The 21,589-nt window shown below is 53.6% G+C and overlaps 1 protein-coding gene across 3 annotated transcripts; it reads right to left on the bottom strand.

Moving 5' to 3' along the window:
- Positions 1 to 1,513: 1,513 nt before the first annotated feature.
- cep131 (centrosomal protein 131) lies at positions 1,514 to 21,529 on the bottom strand. 3 transcript variants are annotated; one of them, XM_062474185.1, is made up of 27 exons: positions 21,025 to 21,529; positions 20,242 to 20,428; positions 19,925 to 20,019; positions 17,831 to 17,942; positions 17,451 to 17,593; positions 16,813 to 16,917; positions 16,302 to 16,475; positions 16,055 to 16,172; positions 15,710 to 15,826; positions 15,128 to 15,296; positions 14,721 to 14,806; positions 14,150 to 14,329; positions 13,502 to 13,735; positions 13,055 to 13,207; positions 12,793 to 12,918; positions 12,470 to 12,586; positions 12,094 to 12,123; positions 11,523 to 11,625; positions 10,831 to 11,032; positions 9,754 to 9,861; positions 9,470 to 9,587; positions 9,293 to 9,367; positions 8,267 to 8,409; positions 7,710 to 7,887; positions 4,869 to 5,065; positions 4,269 to 4,329; positions 1,514 to 4,131 (listed from the first exon to the last, which is right to left on the bottom strand). In XM_062474185.1, the coding sequence occupies exons 2-27, from the start codon at positions 20,425 to 20,427 to the stop codon at positions 4,060 to 4,062; spliced, it is 3,402 nt and encodes a 1,133-aa protein (XP_062330169.1). In that variant the 5' UTR covers position 20,428; positions 21,025 to 21,529; the 3' UTR covers positions 1,514 to 4,059. The 3 variants fall into 3 exon arrangements, with proteins under 3 accessions (XP_062330169.1, XP_062330168.1, XP_062330170.1); XM_062474184.1 differs by having other exon boundaries at positions 20,242 to 20,433; positions 21,033 to 21,529; XM_062474186.1 differs by lacking the exon at positions 12,094 to 12,123 and having other exon boundaries at positions 20,242 to 20,433; positions 21,033 to 21,529.
- Positions 21,530 to 21,589: the final 60 nt, after the last annotated feature.

The raw sequence follows: 21,589 nt of genomic DNA, 5'->3' as shown, positions 1-21,589 counted from the left end.
ACCATCATTGTGTTTACCCAATTTTACCCAATACAAAAACAAATAAAAATACTTTTCTTTTAACCTTCGCAATGTGGGGGGTCTGAGACAGCCCGACGGTTAAAAGAAAATGCTTCACTTTGTTTTTGTATGCGGTAAAGTTGTCGCAATACGACGGTGGGTCACAATGACTGATGGGTCAGAACGACCCGAGGAGAACACAAGGGTTAAGGCATGGCTGAAAGCAAACCAAAACTGTACCCATGTAAATGTCTGAGCGTGAATGAGTTTTCAATTAGTACAATTGCATTGTGTACCCTTCAAATTAGTTCCTAGAATGCGTGTGTTCTGAATGTGTATTTTTTTATACTGTATTTTTTAAATTGTATATTGTTTTTATTACGTGATATTGTAGAAAGGCTCATCCAGGGATGGGAGTTGAAAATTAGCTCTTGCTAGAAACTCTATGTGCATCACATCAGCTGCAAACTTTGCTCTGTAGCTATGTTTAACTGCATTGTCCCTGTAAAATAAACTAATAAATAAAATAAAAACACATTTAATTGAATTCAGGTGTGTTGGAAGAGGGAGACATCCAGAACATACAGGACAGCGAGTCCCCAACACCAGGGTTGAGAAACAGTCATTTACAGGCTACCAGGTCAGACATGAGCGCTGAGCAAAAAAAAAATCTGCTAAGATCACAAGGTACACAAGGCAAGGGGCCTCTAAATTACAGACCTGAAAACAGTCTGATGGACAAGGCGCCCACACCAACTTTAAACACACACACACACACACACACAAAAGCCCTCAGAGGGGGCTTGCCATAACATGTGAGTGTGTGAACGTTCCTCTGAAGGTTAGGAAAGGGTGTCTCTCTCTCCAGACCCGCTAGCAGCTGCTTTATTATCACACAGAACAGAGACACAAGGCTTATCCTCTCCAGAAGTTATCAGCACTCACAGCCAGGAACCAGGGCCCCCTCCATCTCTCTAACTCTCTTCCTCTCTCTCTCCCTACCACCCCTTCTCTCTCTTCCTCTCTCTCTCCCTACCACCCCTTCTCTCTCTTCCTCTCTCTCTCCCTACCACCTCTTCTCTCTCTTCCTCTCTCTCTCCCTACCACCCCTTCTCTCTCTTCCTCTCTCCCTACCACCCCTTCCTCTCTCTCTCCCTACCACCCCTTCCTCTCTCTCTCCCTACCACCCCTTCCTCTCTCTCTCCCTACCACCCCTTCTCTCTCTTCCTCTCTCTCTCCCTACCACCCCTTCTCTCTCTTCCTCTCTCTCTCCCTACCACCCCTTCTCTCTCTCTTTCTGCTCTTGTCTTCTTCCCAGACCAGACAGCAGGAACCTTGATGTCAAGTGGGGGCACCATGTACAGATAAGTCAAAAGGCAGTGTGCTCCTCAAGGTTTGGTTTCCTCTGCGAAAGGAAACCTTGCAGAAAGGAGCAGAGCATTTCAATATACACCTTTTGGTTGTTTTACAAGTCAGGGAATTCACCCTGATGATAAATAAGGACAAACAGAAGTTAGGGTTCTTCTAAATAATATTTTTCTGTTTATTCTCTGTAGACAGGATCAGTCGACATTTCTTCACAGTTCAAACCCTGACCATGAATAACAATGAAACTCAACGACTCAACAAAGACATCAAAACATAATGAAATTAAAACAACAAAGCTGTGTGGTGTGTGTGTTAAATCTTGGCCATCCTGGGACAGAAAGAGATGATTGACCCCAGTAAAATACAAATACACACAAAGCCTGGACTCATAGGAGGACGTGGGACTGGCATGTGCGAGAAATGTCAACCGTGCTGCCACCAACCTCCTGGGCAACAGGCGTGTGACCCTGGATGCTGTGCCAACAGTCTGAGGGACGGCTGGAGTCCATGTCCTCGTCATCTCATCATCTCAACACAGCAGGCTCGACACTAAGGCTCCTAGGACCTCACAACCACAGTCACAGAAACACATGAACGACACCAAAAGCTGTGGAAATATCGCTTTCCTTTCTAGAACTAGCTTAGAGCCAAGGGGGGGGTGGCTGGATTTTGTCAGTCCGGCAACTGAAATTTGTGGTGGGTCGAGTAGAATACCTCCATTCAATATGAGGAGGTGTCTAACCACAAGGCACTGCTATTGGAGAGCACACAGACAGCTACAGTAGCTATGCTAATGCTAACTCCTTTAACAAAACCCACAACCGGCTCTAGACTACACTTCGAAGAGAACCTCACTTCGGGGTTCTGACTATAGGTTTATCAAATCAGGAAAAAAACTGATTTACTGTACTCAAGCCTGAAATGGCGGAACCAAACTAAAACAGTAGCAGTTCAACTAATCATCGAATTGGCTTGGTGTTTCGGTTAAAAACACTTGTGCTGGGATCGTTCCTTCTGGCCCAGCACTTAAACGGAGAGCAGACCAGGGAGACTGGTTAATAAATTACAAAAAAAAATTACATTTAAAAGTTTAGAGAAAAGGGCTGACTTGGGGCAGGACAACAGGAATGACACAACTTTTCTGTTACATTACTGAACAGTCTGGCAGGAGTTTGACTGAGACAACCCCAGCTCCACCCTCATCACCTCATCAAGATGTCTGAAAGGAACCTAATAAACATAAAAACCATTTTAAGAGGTTAAAACAGGCATTAGAAAACAAATAAAAAAATAAAAACACATGACCCTGCAGTAACAGAGAGCTAGAGAGAGCTGAGTGGTGCGTCTGGAGAGGAGAGAGAGAAGTGGCTGGGAACCCCACCCCCTGAGGGTGAGGGTCGAGGGGTTTCAAGCCTGCCAGTTGAAAGGCCCTGTCAAGGCCCCCTCTGTCAGAGCTGCGTGTGGTTTGTGCTCACAGTGTTCCCTCAGGCTATAGTGAAGCCCACAAGGCTTTTAACCCAGATCTGGCTATATGAAACCACCACCAGCAGCATGCCTTGTGCCCCCCCCCCATACCCCACTAAGTCCCAGTCTCTACTTTCCTAATCCTAAACACTTCCTATGCGCATTCCTCAATCCCTCCTTCCTCTTCTCCCTTCTCTCTGTCCCACGTTCAAACGAACCCTCGGAAACCCACACCTCCTTGGCTCTCTGAACCCCCACTGCCCAACTACAGGGTTCCCATGTTCCTTTACCTTCAAATCGTTTCAATTAGTCTCCTATAAATTCCTTTAAAAAACCTCCTGTTTCCATTTCTCCAAACACCTTTCCTTGTTCCTTACTGGCTCACTCTCTCTACAACGGCATCTAAACCAAGGTTGGTGAACTGGCCTCTCTGTAGAGTTAACTTGGTTAATGTTTAGCAGATCTGTCAGAGCTCTGCTGGGCTTGTGGGGGGGGCAGCTGAGGGGTGGAGGGGGGTGGAGGGTGGGGTGTAGCTAGCAAGACAGAGCCTCTGTAATTAGCACGAGCCCCAGAGGGAACAGCGGGACAATAGACATCTGTAACTGGCACACAAAAGAGCAGCGAGGCTCTGCGTCGTACCACAGCGACAACTCTCCCACTCCTGACTGACTATCTTCAGGGGAGTGTGTGTGTGTGTGTGTGAGGGAGAGGGCATCGTGAGGAGAAACTACCCCTGCCCTGGCTTCCGGCATGTGAAAACAGCCGAACAGCAGAGGCCCATTAGGGCGTGGGCAACATCTGGAGCTGCTCTCCTCTGGTGTCAGTCTCCGTGAGCTGAAGAGGAGGGGTTCCTCCCTGTGCCAGGTTTGTAGGGTGGAGGGGAGGAGGAGCGAGGGTCTGCATGTGTTGCTCCTGGCAGTGGGTAGAATGTCTGTCCATGGTGTTGCAGACAAAGTAGCCCAATGCACCTCCCCCCTGTCTGCCCCCCCCCCCCCCCCCTCTGCATTCCCTACTAGAAGAAACAAAAACAAACGGAGGAAAGACGTCTCCCCGAGCAGCACAGCGGCAGATGCCGGGGCGAGGGCTGGTAGAGGAGGAAGTCCCGCCCCCAGCCGCTCATTAGTAGAGGAGGAAGTCCCGCCCCCAAAGCCGCTCATTGGTAGAGGAGGAAGTCCCGCCCCCAAAGCCGCTCATTGGTAGAGGAGGAAGTCCCGCCCCCAAAGCCGCTCATTTCTCCAGCAGCTGCTTCCTCTGCTGCTCCAACAAGGCCTCCAGGTGGTCCGCCCTCTTCAGCGCAGCCTATCAGGAGAGAGGAGAGGTTTGTTCAGACGATCGCTTGGCTTTCTCGTTTTTAAACGAGGCTCAGCCCCACATGCAGCTCTTGGAGGCTAGGAGAGACTAGAAGAGGCCAGCGGAGAATAGAAGAGGCCAGTCACCTCATGCTGCTTGCGGAGGCTGCTGACAGTCTCTTCCTTCTTCAAGATGGCCGACTTCACACTGGCGAAGCAAGCAAGAGGAGAGTACAAACACGTTCAGACGCTGGCCTTTCCACTCTCGAAAAGATGGGCGTGGGCCTTAATATGTGTGACAAGAAATGTGGTGCTTGGGCCCGTAAAAGTAACTGATTCTCTCAGCCCAGAAGTCGAGTGATTACACAGCTGTCACTGTGTCCGTGATATATCCCGGTCAGACACAGCTGTCACTGTGTCCGTGATATATCCCGGTCAGTAAACAGCTGTCACTGTGTCCGTGATATATCCCGGTCAGACACAGCTGTCACTGTGTCCGTGATATATCCCGGTCAGACACAGCTGTCACTGTGTCCGTGATATATCCCGGTCAGACACAGCTGTCACTGTGTCCGTGATATATCCCGGTCAGTAAACAGCTGTCACTGTGTCCGTGATATATCCCGGTCAGACACAGCTGTCACTGTGTCCGTGATATATCCCGGTCAGACACAGCTGTCACTGTGTCCGTGATATATCCCGGTCAGTAAACAGCTGTGTCTGAGCCACCCCCTGGTGCCCCCTCACCGGTGGTGGACCTCCGCCAGCTCCTCCTCCTTCTCCCGGGTCACCCTCTCCACCTCCAGGCGGAGGCTGGCTCGCACCTCCGACACCTCCATCTTCACCCGGCGGTTCTCCTCCTCCGTGGACACCAGGCGCTCCGCGAATTCCTCCCGGATCACCTCCGCCAAGCTCCGCCGCTCCTCCGCCAGCTTGTCTCTCGCCTGGCACAGGAGAGAAGAGAGGGGGAAAGGAAGGGAAAGAGAGAGGAGGAGGAGGAAGGGGAGGAGAGAGGAGGAGGAGGAGGAAGGGGAGGAGAGAGGAGGAGGAGGAAGGGGAGGAGAGAGGAGGAGGAGGAAGGGGAGGAGAAAGGGGGAGGAGGAAGGGGAGGAGAGAGGAGGAAGGGGAGGAGAAAGGGGGAGGAGGAAGGGGAGGAGAGAGGAGGAGGAGGAGAGGGGGGGAGGAGAGAGGAGGAAGGCGAGGAGAGAGGGGGAGGAGGAAGGGGGGTGGGGCAAGGGGGTTTCAATGATTACATCTCTGATGTCTGGACCCCAGTCCGGTGCTTGGTGCTCACCCTATAGGAGTGTTGTGTAACCGGATCTTTGCAGCCTGGCTGGGGAACTGCTTGCTTCTCGGTTGAGTGAGTGAACTGAGATGGTGGAGGGTGTGGGAGGGGTGGAGGGTTTGGGAGGGGTGGAGGGTGATGGTGGAGGGTGTGGGAGGGGTGGAGGGTGTGGGAGGGGTGCAGGGTGATGGTGGAGGGTGTGGGAGGGGTGCAGGGTGATGGTGGAGGGTGTGGGAGGGGTGCAGGGTAATGGTGGAGGGTGTGGGAGGGGTGGAGGGTGTGGGAGGGGTGCAGGGTGATCGTGGAGGGTGTGGGAGGGGTGGAGGGTGTGGGAGGGGTGCAGGGTGATGGTGGAGGGTGTGGGAGGGGTGGAGGGTGTGGGAGGGGTGCAGGGTGATGGTGGAGGGTGTGGGAGGGGTGGAGGGTGATGGTGGAGGGTGTGGGAGGGGTGCAGGGTGATGGTGGAGTGTGTGGGAGGGGTGCAGGGTAATGGTGGAGGGTGTGGGAGGGGTGGAGGGTGTGGGAGGGGTGCAGGGTAATGGTGGAGGGTGTGGGAGGGGTGGAGGGTGTGGGAGGGGTGCAGGGTGATGGTGGAGTGTGTGGGAGGGGTGGAGGGTGTGGGAGGGGTGCAGGGTGATGGTGGAGGGTGTGGGAGGGGTGGAGGGTGATGGTGGAGGGTGTGGGAGGGGTGCAGGGTGTGGGAGGGGTGCAGGGTGATGGTGGAGGGTGTGGGAGGGGTGCAGGGTGATGGTGGAGGGTGTGGGAGGGGTGGAGGGTGTGGGAGGGGTGCAGGGTGATGGTGGAGGGTGTGGGAGGGGTGCAGGGTGATGGTGGAGGGTGTGGGAGGGGTGCAGGGTGATGGTGGAGGGTGTGGGAGGGGTGGAGGGTGTGGGAGGGGTGGAGGGTGTGGGAGGGGTGCAGGGTGATGGTGGAGGGTGTGGGAGGGGTGGAGGGTGATGGTGGAGGGTGTGGGAGGGGTGGAGGGTGTGGGAGGGGTGCAGGGTGATGGTGGAGGGTGTGGGAGGGGTGCAGGGTGATGGTGGAGGGTGTGGGGTGTGGGAGGGGTGCAGGGTGATGGTGGAGGGTGTGGGAGGGGTGGAGGGTGATGGTGGAGGGTGTGGGAGGGGTGCAGGGTGATGGTGGAGGGTTTGGGAGGGGTGGAGGGTGATGGTGGAGGGTGTGGGAGGGGTGGAGGTTGTGGGAGGGGTGCAGGGTGATGGTGGAGGGTGTGGGAGGGGTGGAGGGTGATGGTGGAGGGTGTGGGAGGGGTGCAGGGTGATGGTGGAGGGTGTGGGAGGGGTGCAGGGTGATGGTGGAGGGTGTGGGAGGGGTGGAGGGTGATGGTGGAGGGTGTGGGAGGGGTGCAGGGTGATGGTGGAGGGTTTGGGAGGGGTGGAGGGTGATGGTGGAGGGTGTGGGAGGGGTGGAGGTTGTGGGAGGGGTGCAGGGTGATGGTGGAGGGTGTGGGAGGGGTGGAGGGTGATGGTGGAGGGTGTGGGAGGGGTGCAGGGTGATGGTGGAGGGTGTGGGAGGGGTGCAGGGTGATGGTGGAGGGTGTGGGAGGGGTGGAGGGTGTGGGGTGTGGGAGGGGTGCAGGGTGATGGTGGAGGGTGTGGGGTGAGGGAGGGGTGCAGGGTGATGGTGGAGGGTGTGGGAGGGGTGCAGGGTGATGGTGGAGGGTGTGGGAGGGGTGGAGGGTGTGGGAGGGGTGCAGGGTGATGGTGGAGGGTGTGGGAGGGGTGGAGGGTGTGGGGTGTGGGAGGGGTGCAGGGTGATGGTGGAGGGTGTGGGGTGAGGGAGGGGTGCAGGGTGATGGTGGAGGGTGTGGGAGGGGTGCAGGGTGATGGTGGAGGGTGTGGGGTGAGGGAGGGGTGCAGGGTGATGGTGCAGGGTGTGGGGTGAGGGAGGGGTGCAGGGTGATGGTGCAGGGTGTGGGGTGAGGGAGGGGTGCAGGGTGATGGTGGAGGGTGTGGGGTGAGGGAGGGGTGCAGGGTGATGGTGGAGGGTGTGGGGTGAGGGAGGGGTGCAGGGTGATGCTGGAGGGTGTGGGGTGAGGGAGGGGTGCAGGGTGATGGTGCAGGGTGTGGGGTGAGGGAGGGGTGCAGGGTGATGGTGCAGGGTGTGGGGTGAGGGAGGGGTGCAGGGTGATGGTGGAGGGTGTGGGGTGAGGGAGGGGTGCAGGGTGATGGTGCAGGGTGTGGGGTGAGGGAGGGGTGCAGGGTGATGGTGCAGGGTGTGGGGTGAGGGAGGGGTGCAGGGTGATGGTGCAGGGTGTGGGGTGAGGGAGGGGTGCAGGGTGTTACCTGGCTGATGTGCTCCACCTCCTGCTCCCTCTGCCTGAGGAGGGCCTGCAGGTGGATGAGCTCCGTCTCCGTCTCCACCTGCCTCTTCTTCAGCTCCTGCTGCTTCTCCAGCGCCGCCCGCTCGGAGCGCTCCAGCTCCCGCAGCTCCGCCTCGCACTTCTCCCTCACGCGCTTCACCCTGAAACACACACACACACACAGAGACACACACGCAGAGACTCACACACACGCAGACACACACACACACAGAGACACACACACACAGAGACACACACACACAGAGACACACACACAGAGACAAACACAGACAGAGACACACACACACAGAGACACACACAGACACACACAGACAGAGACACACACACAGAGACACACACACACAGAGACATCCACACAACCGTGAGCACGCTTTATGGGCACCATATGTAAAACTATGAATTTGCTTCTTCCTGGTGCCTTGCAAATGTGAGAAACCATGATTCCATTCTGTGTAACACGAGCATGAAATACACAACGATTATGAGAGAGTGGGTGAAGTCACACACACACACACACACCTGTTGTCAGCAGCCCTTTCACACTCGTCCTTGGCCCCGCTGGTCTCCTCCTCCAGTCTCTGAATGGCCAGCTCGATCTCTTTATCCCGCCCTCGCCGCACTTCCTCCTTCAGCTCTCTCTCACGACTCAGCAGCCACGCTTCCTGTAGAGAGAGACATACACACACACATTGGCTTTTCTATCCTAGTGAGGCCAGACCACAGCACAGGCAGGCATGTACCTTCACACATTAAAATATGCATAAATGCAGGTCAGGTGGAGTCAGGTGGCTGAGCGGTTAGGGAACCGGGCTAGAAATCCGAAGGTTGCTGGTTCGATTCCCAGGCGTGCAAAATGACGTTGTGTCCTTGGGCAAGGCACTTCACCCTACTTGCCTCGGGGGGAATGTCTCTGTACTTACTGTAAGTCGCTCTGGATAAGAGCGTCTGCTAAATGACTAAATGTAAAATGTAACAGGAACACATTCCGCACGCCACCCCCAGGTCGTGATAGCGAACGCAGGCTTATCTCTCCCTCCCTGGCAGAGTTCCTTATTCTCTAAAATGTCAATGTAAATGCAAACAGAAACCACACCCATACACACACCAGCCCATCTGTGTCAGTAAACTAAGCTGAACCACAGGTGCCGTGTACCAAGGAGGTTACAGGACCTCACATCCTGCTTAGAGGTTAACTGGTGATGAGGAGGAGGAGCCGTGTACTGAGGAGGTTACAGGAACTCACATCCTGCTTAGAGGTTAACTGGTGATGGGGAGGAGGAGGCATGGATACGCTAACTAACAAGACAGTTAACATATTTACATTACATTTACATTTTAGTCATTTAGCAGACGCTCTTATCCAGAGCGACTTACAGTAAGTACAGGGACATTCTCCCCGAGGCAAGTAGGGGGAAGTGCCTTGCCCAAGGACACAACGTCATTTGGCATGGCTGGGAATCGAACCTTCTGATTACTAGCCCGATTCCCTAACCGCTCAGCCATCTGACCCCAGACCCCAGTTAACACAGACACTCGCACACACACCTCCTTCTTCATGTAGTTCTCCTCCCAGGTCTGCTTCTCAATCTCCAGACGTTCTCTCAATGCCTTCATCTCTACCTAGAAGCCCCAAGACACACACACACACACACAGTTACATCCTGCCCTCTGTAGCTCTGCAGTCAGCCTGCAGCTCGCTAATGGTGGAGGCTGCGGTCCCACCTGGTGCCTCCTCTCCTGCTCCTCCCTGCTCTTGTCCAGCTCGTCCCGCAGGGCGCGGCCGGCCAGCGAGCTGTTGTCCTCCAGCTGCCTCCGCAGCTCCTCCAGCTCCCCGCGTTGCCTGCAGGGCGGCGACACACAGCAGCCCCACACCACAGCTTCACAAAGGGATGACTGTGTTTGGGATGAGCAGGCACGAGGGCCCGGCGTGGGGCTTAAGGGCGTGTTGAGGTGCCGGGTCATGTGTGTCCAAGGCTACTTCCTGTCTGGGTAACCTTTGACCTTACCTGGCGGCCAGCTGGGCGAGTCTCTCCTTCTCCTCAGCCACCTCCTTGTAAAGACGCCGCCTCTGCTGCTGAAGGGACATCTCCTCCTCTTGTAACTGCTTCTCAAACCTGACACACACACAGCACGCACACACACACACAGCACACACACACACACACAGCACGCACACACACAGGTCAGTGACAGCTAGTCTGAACAGGAAATCAAACATTGATCCCAGAGTGAGGCCTACAATATAAAAACAGTGCTGCTCCACGAACAAATTCAGTTGACAATACAATACAATACTGGAGAGCAGAGACTTTCCACACACACACACACACACACACACGACATGACACATTCACAAAAAGGGAAGTGTAAATATGGAACTGGAGGTTTACTGTGCAGTCTCCATTTAGAGAGAGGGTGAGCGGGCCAGAGAGAGATGAAGTAGTAGAATAAAAATAGATGAACTGTCTGCATGTTTGTTAGACAGAAGAGTATGTATGCAATATGTCCCTGTATAGACTCTAGGCAGGGCCACATTTCTGTGTGTAAGGAGTTTGAACTTTCAATGAGTTTATGGACAAGTTTATGGCTTATGACACAATGCTTCGCTTTCTCTTGTCTTCAACTGCCCCAATTAAGTTCCATGTGGTTACATTGTAACTTATCTCTTATGGTTATCTCTTATCTCTAATGTAACTTGCTCTTATGGTTCTTCCCTTTGGCACTTATTTTGTTTTTCACAATATGTGCTTCATGTTTTGGCTACCCGCAATGTTTTTGGGGCTATCTCGTTGTTATGATCAGTGACCTATGCACTTTGTAAAGCTCTGTCTTGGAAGTCGCATTGGATAAAAGCGTCTGCTAAATGAATACATGTAAATGTGGTGTCATCATTTTGGACCCATCTTTGAGTGCGTGTGTGCGTGTGTGAGTGTGTGTGTATGTGTGTGAGTGTGTGTGTATGTGTGTGAGTGTGTGTAAGTGTGTGTGTGTGTGAGGGTGTGTAAGTGTGTGTGTGAGTATGTGTGTGAGTGTGTGTGTGTGTGTGTTTAAGTGTGTGTGTGAGAGAGAGTCCCCACATTCACCTCTGCTTGGCCAGCTCCCTCTCTCTCTGGCCCAGCTCGTCCCTGTCTCTCTCCAGCTGTGTGCGGAGCAGCTCGCTCTGCTGGACGTAGCGCTGGGCCGCCCTCTCGTCCGCCTGCAGAAGCTCCGCCTGGTGCAGCACTCGCAGCTTCTTCAGCTCCTGCTTGTGCTTGGAGATCAGCTTCTGGATCTCCGGCTCCAGACCTGCAACACAGCGCCAGGCCCCGGTCAACACCAGGACACTTCCTTCCTTCTATCCTTAACTCTCTCCCTCGCTCCCTCCCTCCATGTTTCTGTATACCCATCTTTGAGGGGTAAAATGGCCAGAAGAATTGCAAAGCCCTGTGTGTCCCAGCTGCAGGCTGCATGCAGGGCGGCCTGTGTGTCCCAGCTGCAGGCTGCACGCAGGGCGGCCTGTGTGTCCCAGCTGCAGGCTGCACGCAGGGCGGCCTGTGTGTCCCAGCTGCAGGCTGCACGCAGGGCGGCCTGTGTGTCCCAGCTGCAGGCTGCACGCAGGGCGGCCTGTGTGTCCCAGCTGCAGGCTGCACGCAGGGCGGCCTGTGTGTCCCAGCTGCAGGCTGCATGCAGGGCGGCCTGTGTGTCCCAGCTGCAGGCTGCATGCAGGGCGGCCTGTGTGTCCCAGCTGCAGGCTGCATGCAGGGCGGCCTGTGTGCTGTTCCCAGCTCCGGCCCACCTTTGACTGTGATCTCTTTAATCTTCTTGGTCTTCTCGTCGATCCACTTCTCCCGGCGGACCTGCTCGGTGGCTCTCATCAGCTCCTTCAGCTTCTGGATCTCCTGCAGGGGGGGGGGGGGGGGGAGGGAGGGGTCAGGGGTCAGGGCCTGGGATTAAGGATCAAATAAAGGTTGCCCCCCCCACGCTGGGTGACCCAGGCCAGGAGAAGCGAAGTGGGGTGACTCGGAGGGGAAAGGAGACCTGGGGATGGGAAGGACCAACAGAGACGTGAAGGACAGAGGAGGAGGAGCCTAATGAGAGGGGTCAGGAGGGTCGCTGGTGTCATCACCCATGGCAGGACAGGGCTGTGTTTGGTGCTAGGGTTCTGGGGGGAGAGCAAGGCTGGGTAGGAGCTGCGTTCCAAGACACACAACCCGAGCGGACATGGACTCACATGCACACACACTGTCCCCGCGCAGGCAGGAGAGGGACGACCAACGGAGGACAGGGGACAGATGGAGTGATGATGAAGACGACATGAATGAATAGAATGAATGGGGGGGGGGGGTTAGGGGGGAAAAAAATGTTACCTCGCACAAGGGACCCAGAATTTGCCACACCTAGAGCCAGGAAGACGAGACATAGAAGGACAGAGTAAGACGGGAGAGAGAGATTAAAAAGCAACATTAGCAGCACAGAAAGCATGGCACATGCAGTCACACGAGTGGTGGAGATAACGCTGTTAGAGAGGAGCGCCCCCTGGCGAGCGGGACAGAGCCAGGCAGGGTCCGTACCCTGGGCCAGGCAGGGTCCGGACCCTGGGCCAGGCAGGGTCCGGACCCTGGGCCAGGCAGGGTCCGGACCCTGGGCCAGGCAGGGTCCGGACACAGAGCCAGGCAGCCCAGGCTCGCCCCCTGGTGGGCAGAGCGTGGCAGAGCCACCGCAGGCAGGGAGGGCCGCTCGTACCATTTCGTGTTGCTCCTGCATCTGGGCGATCTTCTTGGTGTATTTCTGATCCACTTGCTTGAGCTCTGTCACCACACCCTCACAGCTCTCGCTCAGGGCCTTCTTATCATCTATCAACTAGAGAGAGAGAGAGAGAGAGAGGAAATCATCACACTTGGCATCATCTCGATTAGGCATGTTTCAATAATAGTGTGTGTGCATGTGTGTGTGTGCATGCACCTGGTCGATGAAGGCCAGGTGTCTCTGGATTGTGTGTGTGTGTGTGTGCACCTGGTCGATGAAGGCCAGGTGTCTCTGGATTGTGTGTGTGTGTGTGTGTGCACCTGGTCGATGAAGGCCAGGTGTCTCTGGATGGTGGCCTCGTACTGATCCTTCTGCTGCTGGAAGCTCCTGTGGAGCTCCTTCTCTGTCTCCTTCACATGTCTGACTGTCAGCTCCCTCTGCTGGGCCTGGGGGGGAGAGGGATGGAGGGAGGGAGGAGAGGGAGAAATGGAGGGAGAAGAGATGGAGAGATGGAGATTAAATGAATTGATGTCTGTTAATAGTGTGTGGGGGGGGTAGTAGTGCGTGTGTGTGTGTTCTCACCAGAGCCGTCTGCAGCATGTTGACTGTGCGTCTCTTCTCGTCCAGCTCCAGTTTCAGTCTCATCATGGAGCTTGTGACCTCTGCAGCGGTGGCCGAGGCCAGCTCCACCCCCGCCAGCTCCACCCCCACCTGCTCCTCCTCCGACAGCAGCACCTGCCGGGGGCACACGCACCACGTCACGCCTCAACCCCATGCTACCGTTAAGGTGCTTCATGAACAAACGCTTAGTCAGAGGAGAGCCTGGTCATGTGGGTAGGAAGAGACTAGTCAAGTATTGAACATTTGAACTTTATCGAGACCGGAGGAAATTCTAGAAGGTTTTGTCTCCGTAGTATATTGAATAGGAATGACCAAGCTGCTAATGCTTATGTCATTAGATATCATAAGTATATATGTTATCACCACGACACATACCCCCACACCCTCCCGCCCCCACCCACAGCTCACCTCTCTGTGGGAGCCTGAGGTGATGGAGCGAGGCCTCTCCTGCTCAGACTTCTCCATCTCATCCAGGAAGCTCATGATGCTCTGTAGCTTGGCCTCCGACAGCAGGGAGCCCCCGTCAGGCAGCAACACACCCCCGTCAGGCAGCAACACACCCCCGTCAGGCAGCACCGGGGCCTGGATGAGCTGGCCGTGCCGCTCCAGGTTGTCCGTGGTCAGGGTGGTGGAGTCCCCATCCTGCGAGACACACACATACACACGCTTAGCGTCATGCTAACCACTGTAGCCCAGGCGTTTCAGTGGCTCAGCTCGATTGGAGCAAAGGTGGGAGCAGGGAGACATGTAGGACATGCAGGGCAGGGGGTTCCTGAGGAGCAGGGAGACATGTAGGACATGCAGGGCTGGGGGTTCCTGAGGAGCAGGGAGACATGTAGGACATGCAGGGCAGGGGGTTCCTGAGGAGCAGGGAGACATGTAGGACATGCAGGGCTGGGGGTTCCTGAGGAGCAGGGAGACATGTAGGACATGCAGGGCAGGGGGTTCCTGAGGAGCAGGGAGACATGTAGGACATGCAGGGCAGGGGGTTCCTGAGGAGCGGGGCTGAGGGAGGCTGCTCTAGAGAGCGTGTGTGTGCCAGGCAGCCAGTCTCACCCCGTCTATCCAGGAGTACTTGTCCTTCAGGAAGCTCTTGGGCTCAGACAGCCTCTCTGGCTCCTCCTCCAGCAGCTTCAGGGTGTCCAGCAGGTCGTTCAGGGTGGTCTTGGACTGGGCTCTGCTCGACGGCGCCCCCTGTCGCTGGTCCTCCACACTCACAGACCTCAGCAGGATCTCCTGGGACACAAAACATCGATATCGATAAATATCGATACCGTTTATTGTCACTGCACAACAAAATGTTGTGCCTCTCAGTGGTACACACACACACACACGCATGGAAACAGATGATAAAAGTAAAACAAAAAAAAAAGGTTTCTAAAAGGTAGAATCTTTTTTGAAAAAGATTATTTCAAATAAAAAGTTTCGAAGAAAACTTGAAACTTGTTGTGTCGTGTTGTGTGAAAAAAAGTACTTTATGAGGACTCTACTATACGCTACTGTACTCTGTTTATGCTTTCCTATACTCTGCTCTACTCTGTTTTCCCCTCCTTCCCCTCCCCTCCTTCTCCTCCTCGTTTACAGAAGGAGATAGGCAGAAGTGAAATATGTTTTTTCCATCGGTTACCTGGGAGCACTGAGAACCTCTGCGATTGGACGGAGCAGGGGAGGATGTGAGGTCATCCAGATCGGACGCTGCGTTCAGGTTGGAGTCTGAGGAGGAAACGGAACATCGAGAAATCAAACAACGAGAAGAAAGGTGCCTCCACATGCACCTCCTCCTCAGCGATTCAGCAGAGCCACCCAACATGGGACCCCCAAGGGGGACGCTAACATTCACATGTAGTCATTTAGCAGACGCTCTTATCCAGAGCGACTTACAGTAAGTACAGGGACATTCCCCCTGAGGCAAGTATGGTGAAGTGCCTTACCCAAGGACACAACGTAATTTTTCACGGCCAAGAATCGAACCAGCAACCTTCTGATTAATAGCCCGATTCCCTAACCGCTCAGCCATCTGACCCCCTAACGTACCTGTGTTCTTGGCCTTGATGTCGACGGGGGAAATGGGGCTGAGGTTGCTGGGGGTGCTCCTGGGGGGTCTCCTGCGGCCCGCCTTCCCAGCATGCCTCAGTGTGTCCAGCTCCTCCTGGGCGGAGCGCTGCACCTCCGCAGCACGCTGAGCCCTCTTCTGCTGCAGCTCCTGAAACACACCAGCAGGGGGCGGCGTTACACAGGCAGAGCCTGGGACGGGCGTCTACATTTAGTCATTTAGCAGACGCTCTTATCCAGAGCGACTTACAGTAAGTACAGGGACATTCCCCCTGAGGCAAGTAGGGTGAAATGCCTTGCCCAAGGACACAACGTCATTTGACACGGTCGGAAATCGAACTGGCAACCTTCAGATTACTAGCCCGATTCCCTAACCGCTCAGCCACCTGACTCCCTACAGCACGTGAACTTTGGTCTCTGCGTACTCAGTAGTACCCGTAGCATTTAGGGACGTTTGGGTCATGTCTTTAGCAATGGTAAACTGTTTAAAATCAGAAGGGCGCAGAAGGATTCATAACATATTGATCTGACGCAGCATGCCTGTTATTATGATTTAATTTGGACCTGTATGGCTGCGAGGCGTGCCAGGCGAGCCTTCTCCTCGCGGATCTTCTTCCTGTCCTCCTCTTTCTTCTTCTGCACCTCTGGGGATCGCTCTTCCTCTGCTCTCTGTTCCCGCTCCTACAGGGGAGAGAGACACCAGAAGGGTTCATACCAGAGAGAGAGAGAGAGAGAGAGAGAGAGAGAGAGAGAGGGAGAGAGAGAGGTTGAGATAGAGAGAGAGGTTGAGACAGAAGTGAGAGAGAGAGGTTGAGACAGAGGTGAGAGAGAGAGAGGTTGAAACAGAGAGACAGAAAGAGACACAGAGAGAAAGAGAGGCATACAGGGAGGGAGGGTTGGGGCAGACACCTTTTTCTTGGTGGTGAGGACACGTGTAAGAGCAGCCTGGCTGGCATGCTGCCTCCTGGCATGGCGCCTGTACCAGCGCTGGATGGAGACCGCAGCCTGGTTCACCTGCTGGATGAACCTGACAACACACACACACAAACACGTCGGTAAGAACCCACACACAGGGCAGAAACCCATCCACAAGATACACGTGTAAACCCCAGGAGCATTCCCACAGGCTCCAAGCAGAGGCTGAGTGAACTCTGACCTCTCGGCCTCCTCCTCGGTGACCTCCCTCCTGCGGGGCGTGACAGGGCTGCCCCCCAGGGCCGCAGCGTTGTTGTTGGAGGTGGACGACGAGGACGAGAAGTTCTTCTGGGACTTGGTGACGGAACCGTTCTCCAAGGTACCCTCGTCGTTTCCCGTGGCTTTGAGGATGTTGCTGAACAAGCGGAAAGAAGAATTACATTCATTTACATTTTTAGTCATTTAGCAGACGCTCTTATCCAGAGCGACTTACAGTAAGTACAGGGACATTCCCCTGAGGCAAGTAGGGTGAAGTGCCTTGCCCAAAGACACAACGTCATTTCGCACGGCCGGGAATCGGACCGGCAACCGGATTAATAGCCCGATTCCCTAACTGCTCAGCCATCTGACTCCTACATATATATCAACTCCGGCTCATGACTAGAACTGTCCCAAAGTGTCTCTCGACACTCATGTGAGCACTTTTGACGAGGTGTTGGTGAAAAGGATTCAAAAAGATCTTTGAGGCGTACTTGAAGGAGGGCTTCTGGTTGGAGCTCTTGGGGGTTAGGGGTTTGTCTGAGTAGTTGTTGTGTAAGATGGTGGTGACAGAGTTCCCAACAGCTCCTTTGTTGCTCCTGAAAGAAATGGACAAAACGTCAACACAGTCCGCAGGGAGGAAGCTGGGAGACACAACCTGAAGAGGTTGCAAAATGCAGACACGACAGTGACTGTCTAGAAGCCCTATTCCCACTACTTCTACGGCAAAAAAACATAAATATATATATTTTTTTTAAGATACTGTATTATAAATTAATCACGCGGGTCATTTGCTGTTTGAAAATAACCCACAAACTAAATGGCGACTCCTATTCATGGCTTTGTGAGCCTGAGGCAGTTTTGACAGCCCTCAGTGACACCAGAGAAGCATCACAGCCGAACGTGCTGTGTTTTTCATATGACAGATTTCAGAGAAAGGGGGGGTGGGGGGAGCCAGTTGCCAAAAGACAGGAATTCATGGAGTTTAACCCTGAGGGGAGTATCAACCATCAGGAATGAAACCGGAGCAGCAGGCAGAAGTGTAGAATGTTCCTTGGGAGTGGTTTCTCGGTCAGGGAGCCCACCTCCAAGCTGTGTGGCAGGAGACCAGAACAGGCCTCCCAATGCCCACCTGTTGTTGGCTGTGAAGTTGGCAGCTAGCACTGCAGGGTCGGGTTCCCGCTTCTTCAGGCCCGTGGGAGAGTCTACGCTGCCGGTGCTGCGGGAGCTGGAGGGGAGGGGGGAGGGGAGGGGGAAGGCTCGAGGCTGGTCGTCCTGGTGGAGGGGGATGACACACACATTGGTACCACCACTGTGACTCAACAAAACAATGCTAAACTCAGACATCATCACAACAAATTACAGAGATTTTTTGTTGCTATGTAACTTCGCGAAAACAAAAACCATCTTTAAGCGATGGAGTTTAATTATCGTACTAGACTCAAACAGACAGATACTGTCAAGCTCCGGACTATGTGACAGTTGTAAGTTGTTTAGTGCGGTGTGTGTTACCAGGATGTTCCAGGTGGTGCGGTCTGGTGACACCTTGCTGAGGCTGGCCAGCTTCCTGCGGCCGTCTGTGCTGCTGTCAAACAGGGCCAGAAAGTCCTCCGTCTGGTCCTCACTAGCACACACAAAGAGAGAGGTGTGCGTGTTTATTTCACATTAATGAGTAGCGTCACATATACAGTATGTGAGCGTTATATTTTCCGATAGACCAAAACTACACAACAAACGCTTTAGTATGGCTTCAGAATGTACTAATTAGAAGTCGAGCAAGGAACATTAGCATGGTAGCAGCATTGCTACAAGTTTAATTCTAGGTAACTTAGCCCGGCAGCTAACTAAGCATGCTAGCTACCGTTTCTGGGATTGTTATGTTAAACGGAAATATTTGGAACTCACTATACCGGAAATATTTGGAACTCACTCTTTAATGGGTTAAACAGTGTATTCGTGTGTATTAAAGTGCCAAAAGCAATCATTTGAGATATGGCGCAAGGCTTACTGGCTCAATGTCCCCCTCCCCTTCAACAAGGGCTTAATGCTACAACACACAATTAAAAAAGACCCCAGACACAAAGCAAGGGCCCTTAAGCGTGGCCTTGAGTAGAAGCTTTTGTGATTAAACGCTTGTCATGACAGCTGCACAGGCCTACATGTGGTTTGCCCTCCAACCCTCTTCCCCCGTGTAACGGAATTCCGTATGCAGCGGACCCTCTGTCAACAGGGAGAGCAGACTTCCATTGTGAGGGTTCCGTGCAGACGCATATAAGCATGTTGATCCCGACGACCTGTCATTCATCACTCCAACACCAGCTTCCCCCCACAGCACACCACCACAAACCCACAGTCTGGCCTGGGTCTGTGATGGAGCCTGCATGGGGACTGTGCGTGCGTGCGTGTGGGTGTGTGCGTGTGGGTGTATGTGCATGTGAAGGGAGGTCTGGGGGTTATAGCCAGCTGGCCCAATGAAAAGCAATCCGACAACAGTCATTCAACTGCACATTCCTCTACGCTTCCCTTTACCAGTGACTGATGGTTGTGGGGTGGGAGGGGTGGAGTGGGGGGTGGGAGGGGTGGAGTGGGGGGTGTGAGGGGTGGAGTGGGGGGTGGGAGAGCAATGACAGCTCTGAAAGAACCGGGGAGAGCCGGGGGTGGAGAGGGGTATTAGATTGTCCTTAATTTAAGCCCCTGTACTCCTGCATCCCAGGAGGCAGTGGTGGACGGGGCAGCAGGGGCTGGAGGGGGGAGGGGGGGGAACGGCAGCTGCCGGACAATAGAATCTCCGTGGTGCACACACTTCTCCTTTCACTGGCTCCTGGTGGAGGGTAACCTGACCCCAGGGCCCTTCCTCTCTAACCTCTGACAAAGCAGGGCCCCCCAGGACCCCTCTCCCCCCTCTCTCCTCCTCTCTGTCTCTCTCTCCCTCCCCCCCCCTCTCCTGCAGCAGCTGCCCCGACACAATGCCCATTGTCCCTGTGGAGGAGTGTCATGGAGGCCAGCTGTTGCATGCTGAGGAGAACCCCCCCCCTCCACCCGACATGCACTAACGCATGATGGGGAATATCTGACATGTCCTGCCCTCCTGCGCCTTCGACTGCGTCTAAGATGCAGAGGATACCAAACACAGGGAGTGAGGGAGTCAGGTGGCTCAGCGGTTAGGGAATCGGGCTAGTAATCTGAAGGTTGCCAGTTCGATTCCCGGCTGTGCAAAATGACGTTGTGTCCTTGGGCAAGGCACTTCACCCTACTTGCCTCGGGGTAATGTCCCTGTACTTACTGTAAGTCGCTCTGGATAAGAGCGTCTGCTAAATGACTAAATGTAAATGTAAACACACCGTCTGTGCACCAACATGTCGGGGGGGAAAGTTAAAAAGGAATCACGTAACGCCAGACGATAACCACATCGAAAGTGTGATTGAGGACGTTCCGTGTTACAACAGGCGTGTTTTGAGTTCTGGGACGAGAGGCCAGCACGAGGACTTTCTGTGTTTACATTTACCGCTCAGCCACCTGACTCCTAGTCCTAGACACATGTACCTGCACGTTAGGAGATATACTCCCAGAACTAGAGAGTGACAGAAGAGAGGCTGTTTCCTGTACCTGAGACTGATGCTGGTCTGCTGGTTCACCTGAGTGGTGCTGTTAGACCTCCTCAGGTTCTTGATGGAACGAGAGCTTCCAAACCCAACGTCACTCTACGGATGAAACAGAGGCGGAAATCATAGCATGTCCAGATAGTATTCGGTTCTAATTGTCTTTTGAATTCGATAAACTGAGGCAACTGTGGCATATGCTGCCGGTTACTACAGGTGGTTTACGAGAAAAGTTAGTTAGGGGCATTACACAAGCTGAATGACAAAGCATGCAGGATCTCACGTTTCAGAAAAACAACCAGGAATCTTTTTTTTTTGGCTCACCAGTGTGTTGCGTTTGCCCCGGCCCTCGCTGGCCACCGTCACGGAGACTGAGCGGGTGAAGTGTTTGCCTGGAGAGGCGCTGCTGGGCCGGCGGGTCACAGAGAGCTGGGAGCCAGACAGGCTAAGGTCCAGGGCATCCCCTGCAGAGCCCACCTGGACGGACGAGGGGCTACGAGTGGTGTGCATCCTGACCTGCCAGCTGACATCCATGTTATATCATTACTCCTTCTCTCTGTCTTTATGTGTATATCTCTCTCTGTATTTCTGTCTCTCTCCCTCCCTCAGTTGAAATCAGGAGCAGCTCCACGGTTTGACCTGACAGCAAATACGTTTCTTTTGTTGTTTGTTTCCCAGGGCAACCGGCAAGAGTCACACCTTATGCTCTATTGGCAGAAGATGGGGATAATTTTTTACCATCGTTTACTAAAGCCGCATTATCAATATTAGATTACACAAATATGATGCCGCTAGACGAGGCTGTTTACTTGAGCTTGACTCCCTAAAATGTAGGCCAACTATCTGTTATGGGGCCGAGATAGAGATACGTCGATTAACTGAATCTGCTGCAACTACTATGTAGCTAGACTAGTTACTGTACAACGTTGTAAGAGGCAGTTGGTCCAAAATATGTCATTTATCACCTTTTGGTGCAACATAAGATCATATCCCGACATCTGTCAATTGTGTTCAATTTCAAATGATACATTCAATTCTCTAATAAACTATGACAAATTTGCTAGCTAGCTAGACTACCTAAAAATGTAAAATAATAAGACGCTATACAAGCTTACCGTCCCGTTGTTTCGATTTCTGCTGATAACTCCAACTCCAGTTCAAGACTATCTACCAAGCTCTCAAGACGGAGACGGAGATGGCGAGCGTACAATAAATCTGAACGTAATGCGATGGACTAGTGATGTCTCCAAAGGAACAGGTTAGGTTAGCTAGCTGACTAACTAGCAAGAACACAGCAGGTGAAGACGTACATCACGCAGGAAAACTGCGTTAGAAATACGGTATAAAACTGATACACTGAAACCTCAGTAAAACAGCCCTCATCTTTCTCCCCATCATGATGTAATGAAAAATAAACGTTCACAACGAAGCGATACAAGCCCTGTGTTAGCCAATAAACCTTCGCCGACGCAATGTTCCTCATCCAAAATACCAACTAGGGAAAGAAGATAGTTCGACCACTGTCCTTGGTTTTCACTGCATGCTGTAAATATTCCGTTCAGTCAATAATAACGCGCAACATCTTCTCGTTAGCAACCAGCAAACAGAAGAACTCCTCCCCTTGAAGTCTATGATTGGCTGTAAAAACACAAGGACTCGCACAGCTATGTGA

Source organism: Osmerus eperlanus, chromosome 12 (assembly GCF_963692335.1).
Source record: "Osmerus eperlanus chromosome 12, fOsmEpe2.1, whole genome shotgun sequence".
Lineage (NCBI taxonomy): Eukaryota > Metazoa > Chordata > Actinopteri > Osmeriformes > Osmeridae > Osmerus > Osmerus eperlanus.
This window is presented reverse-complemented; position numbering and strand designations above follow the sequence as displayed.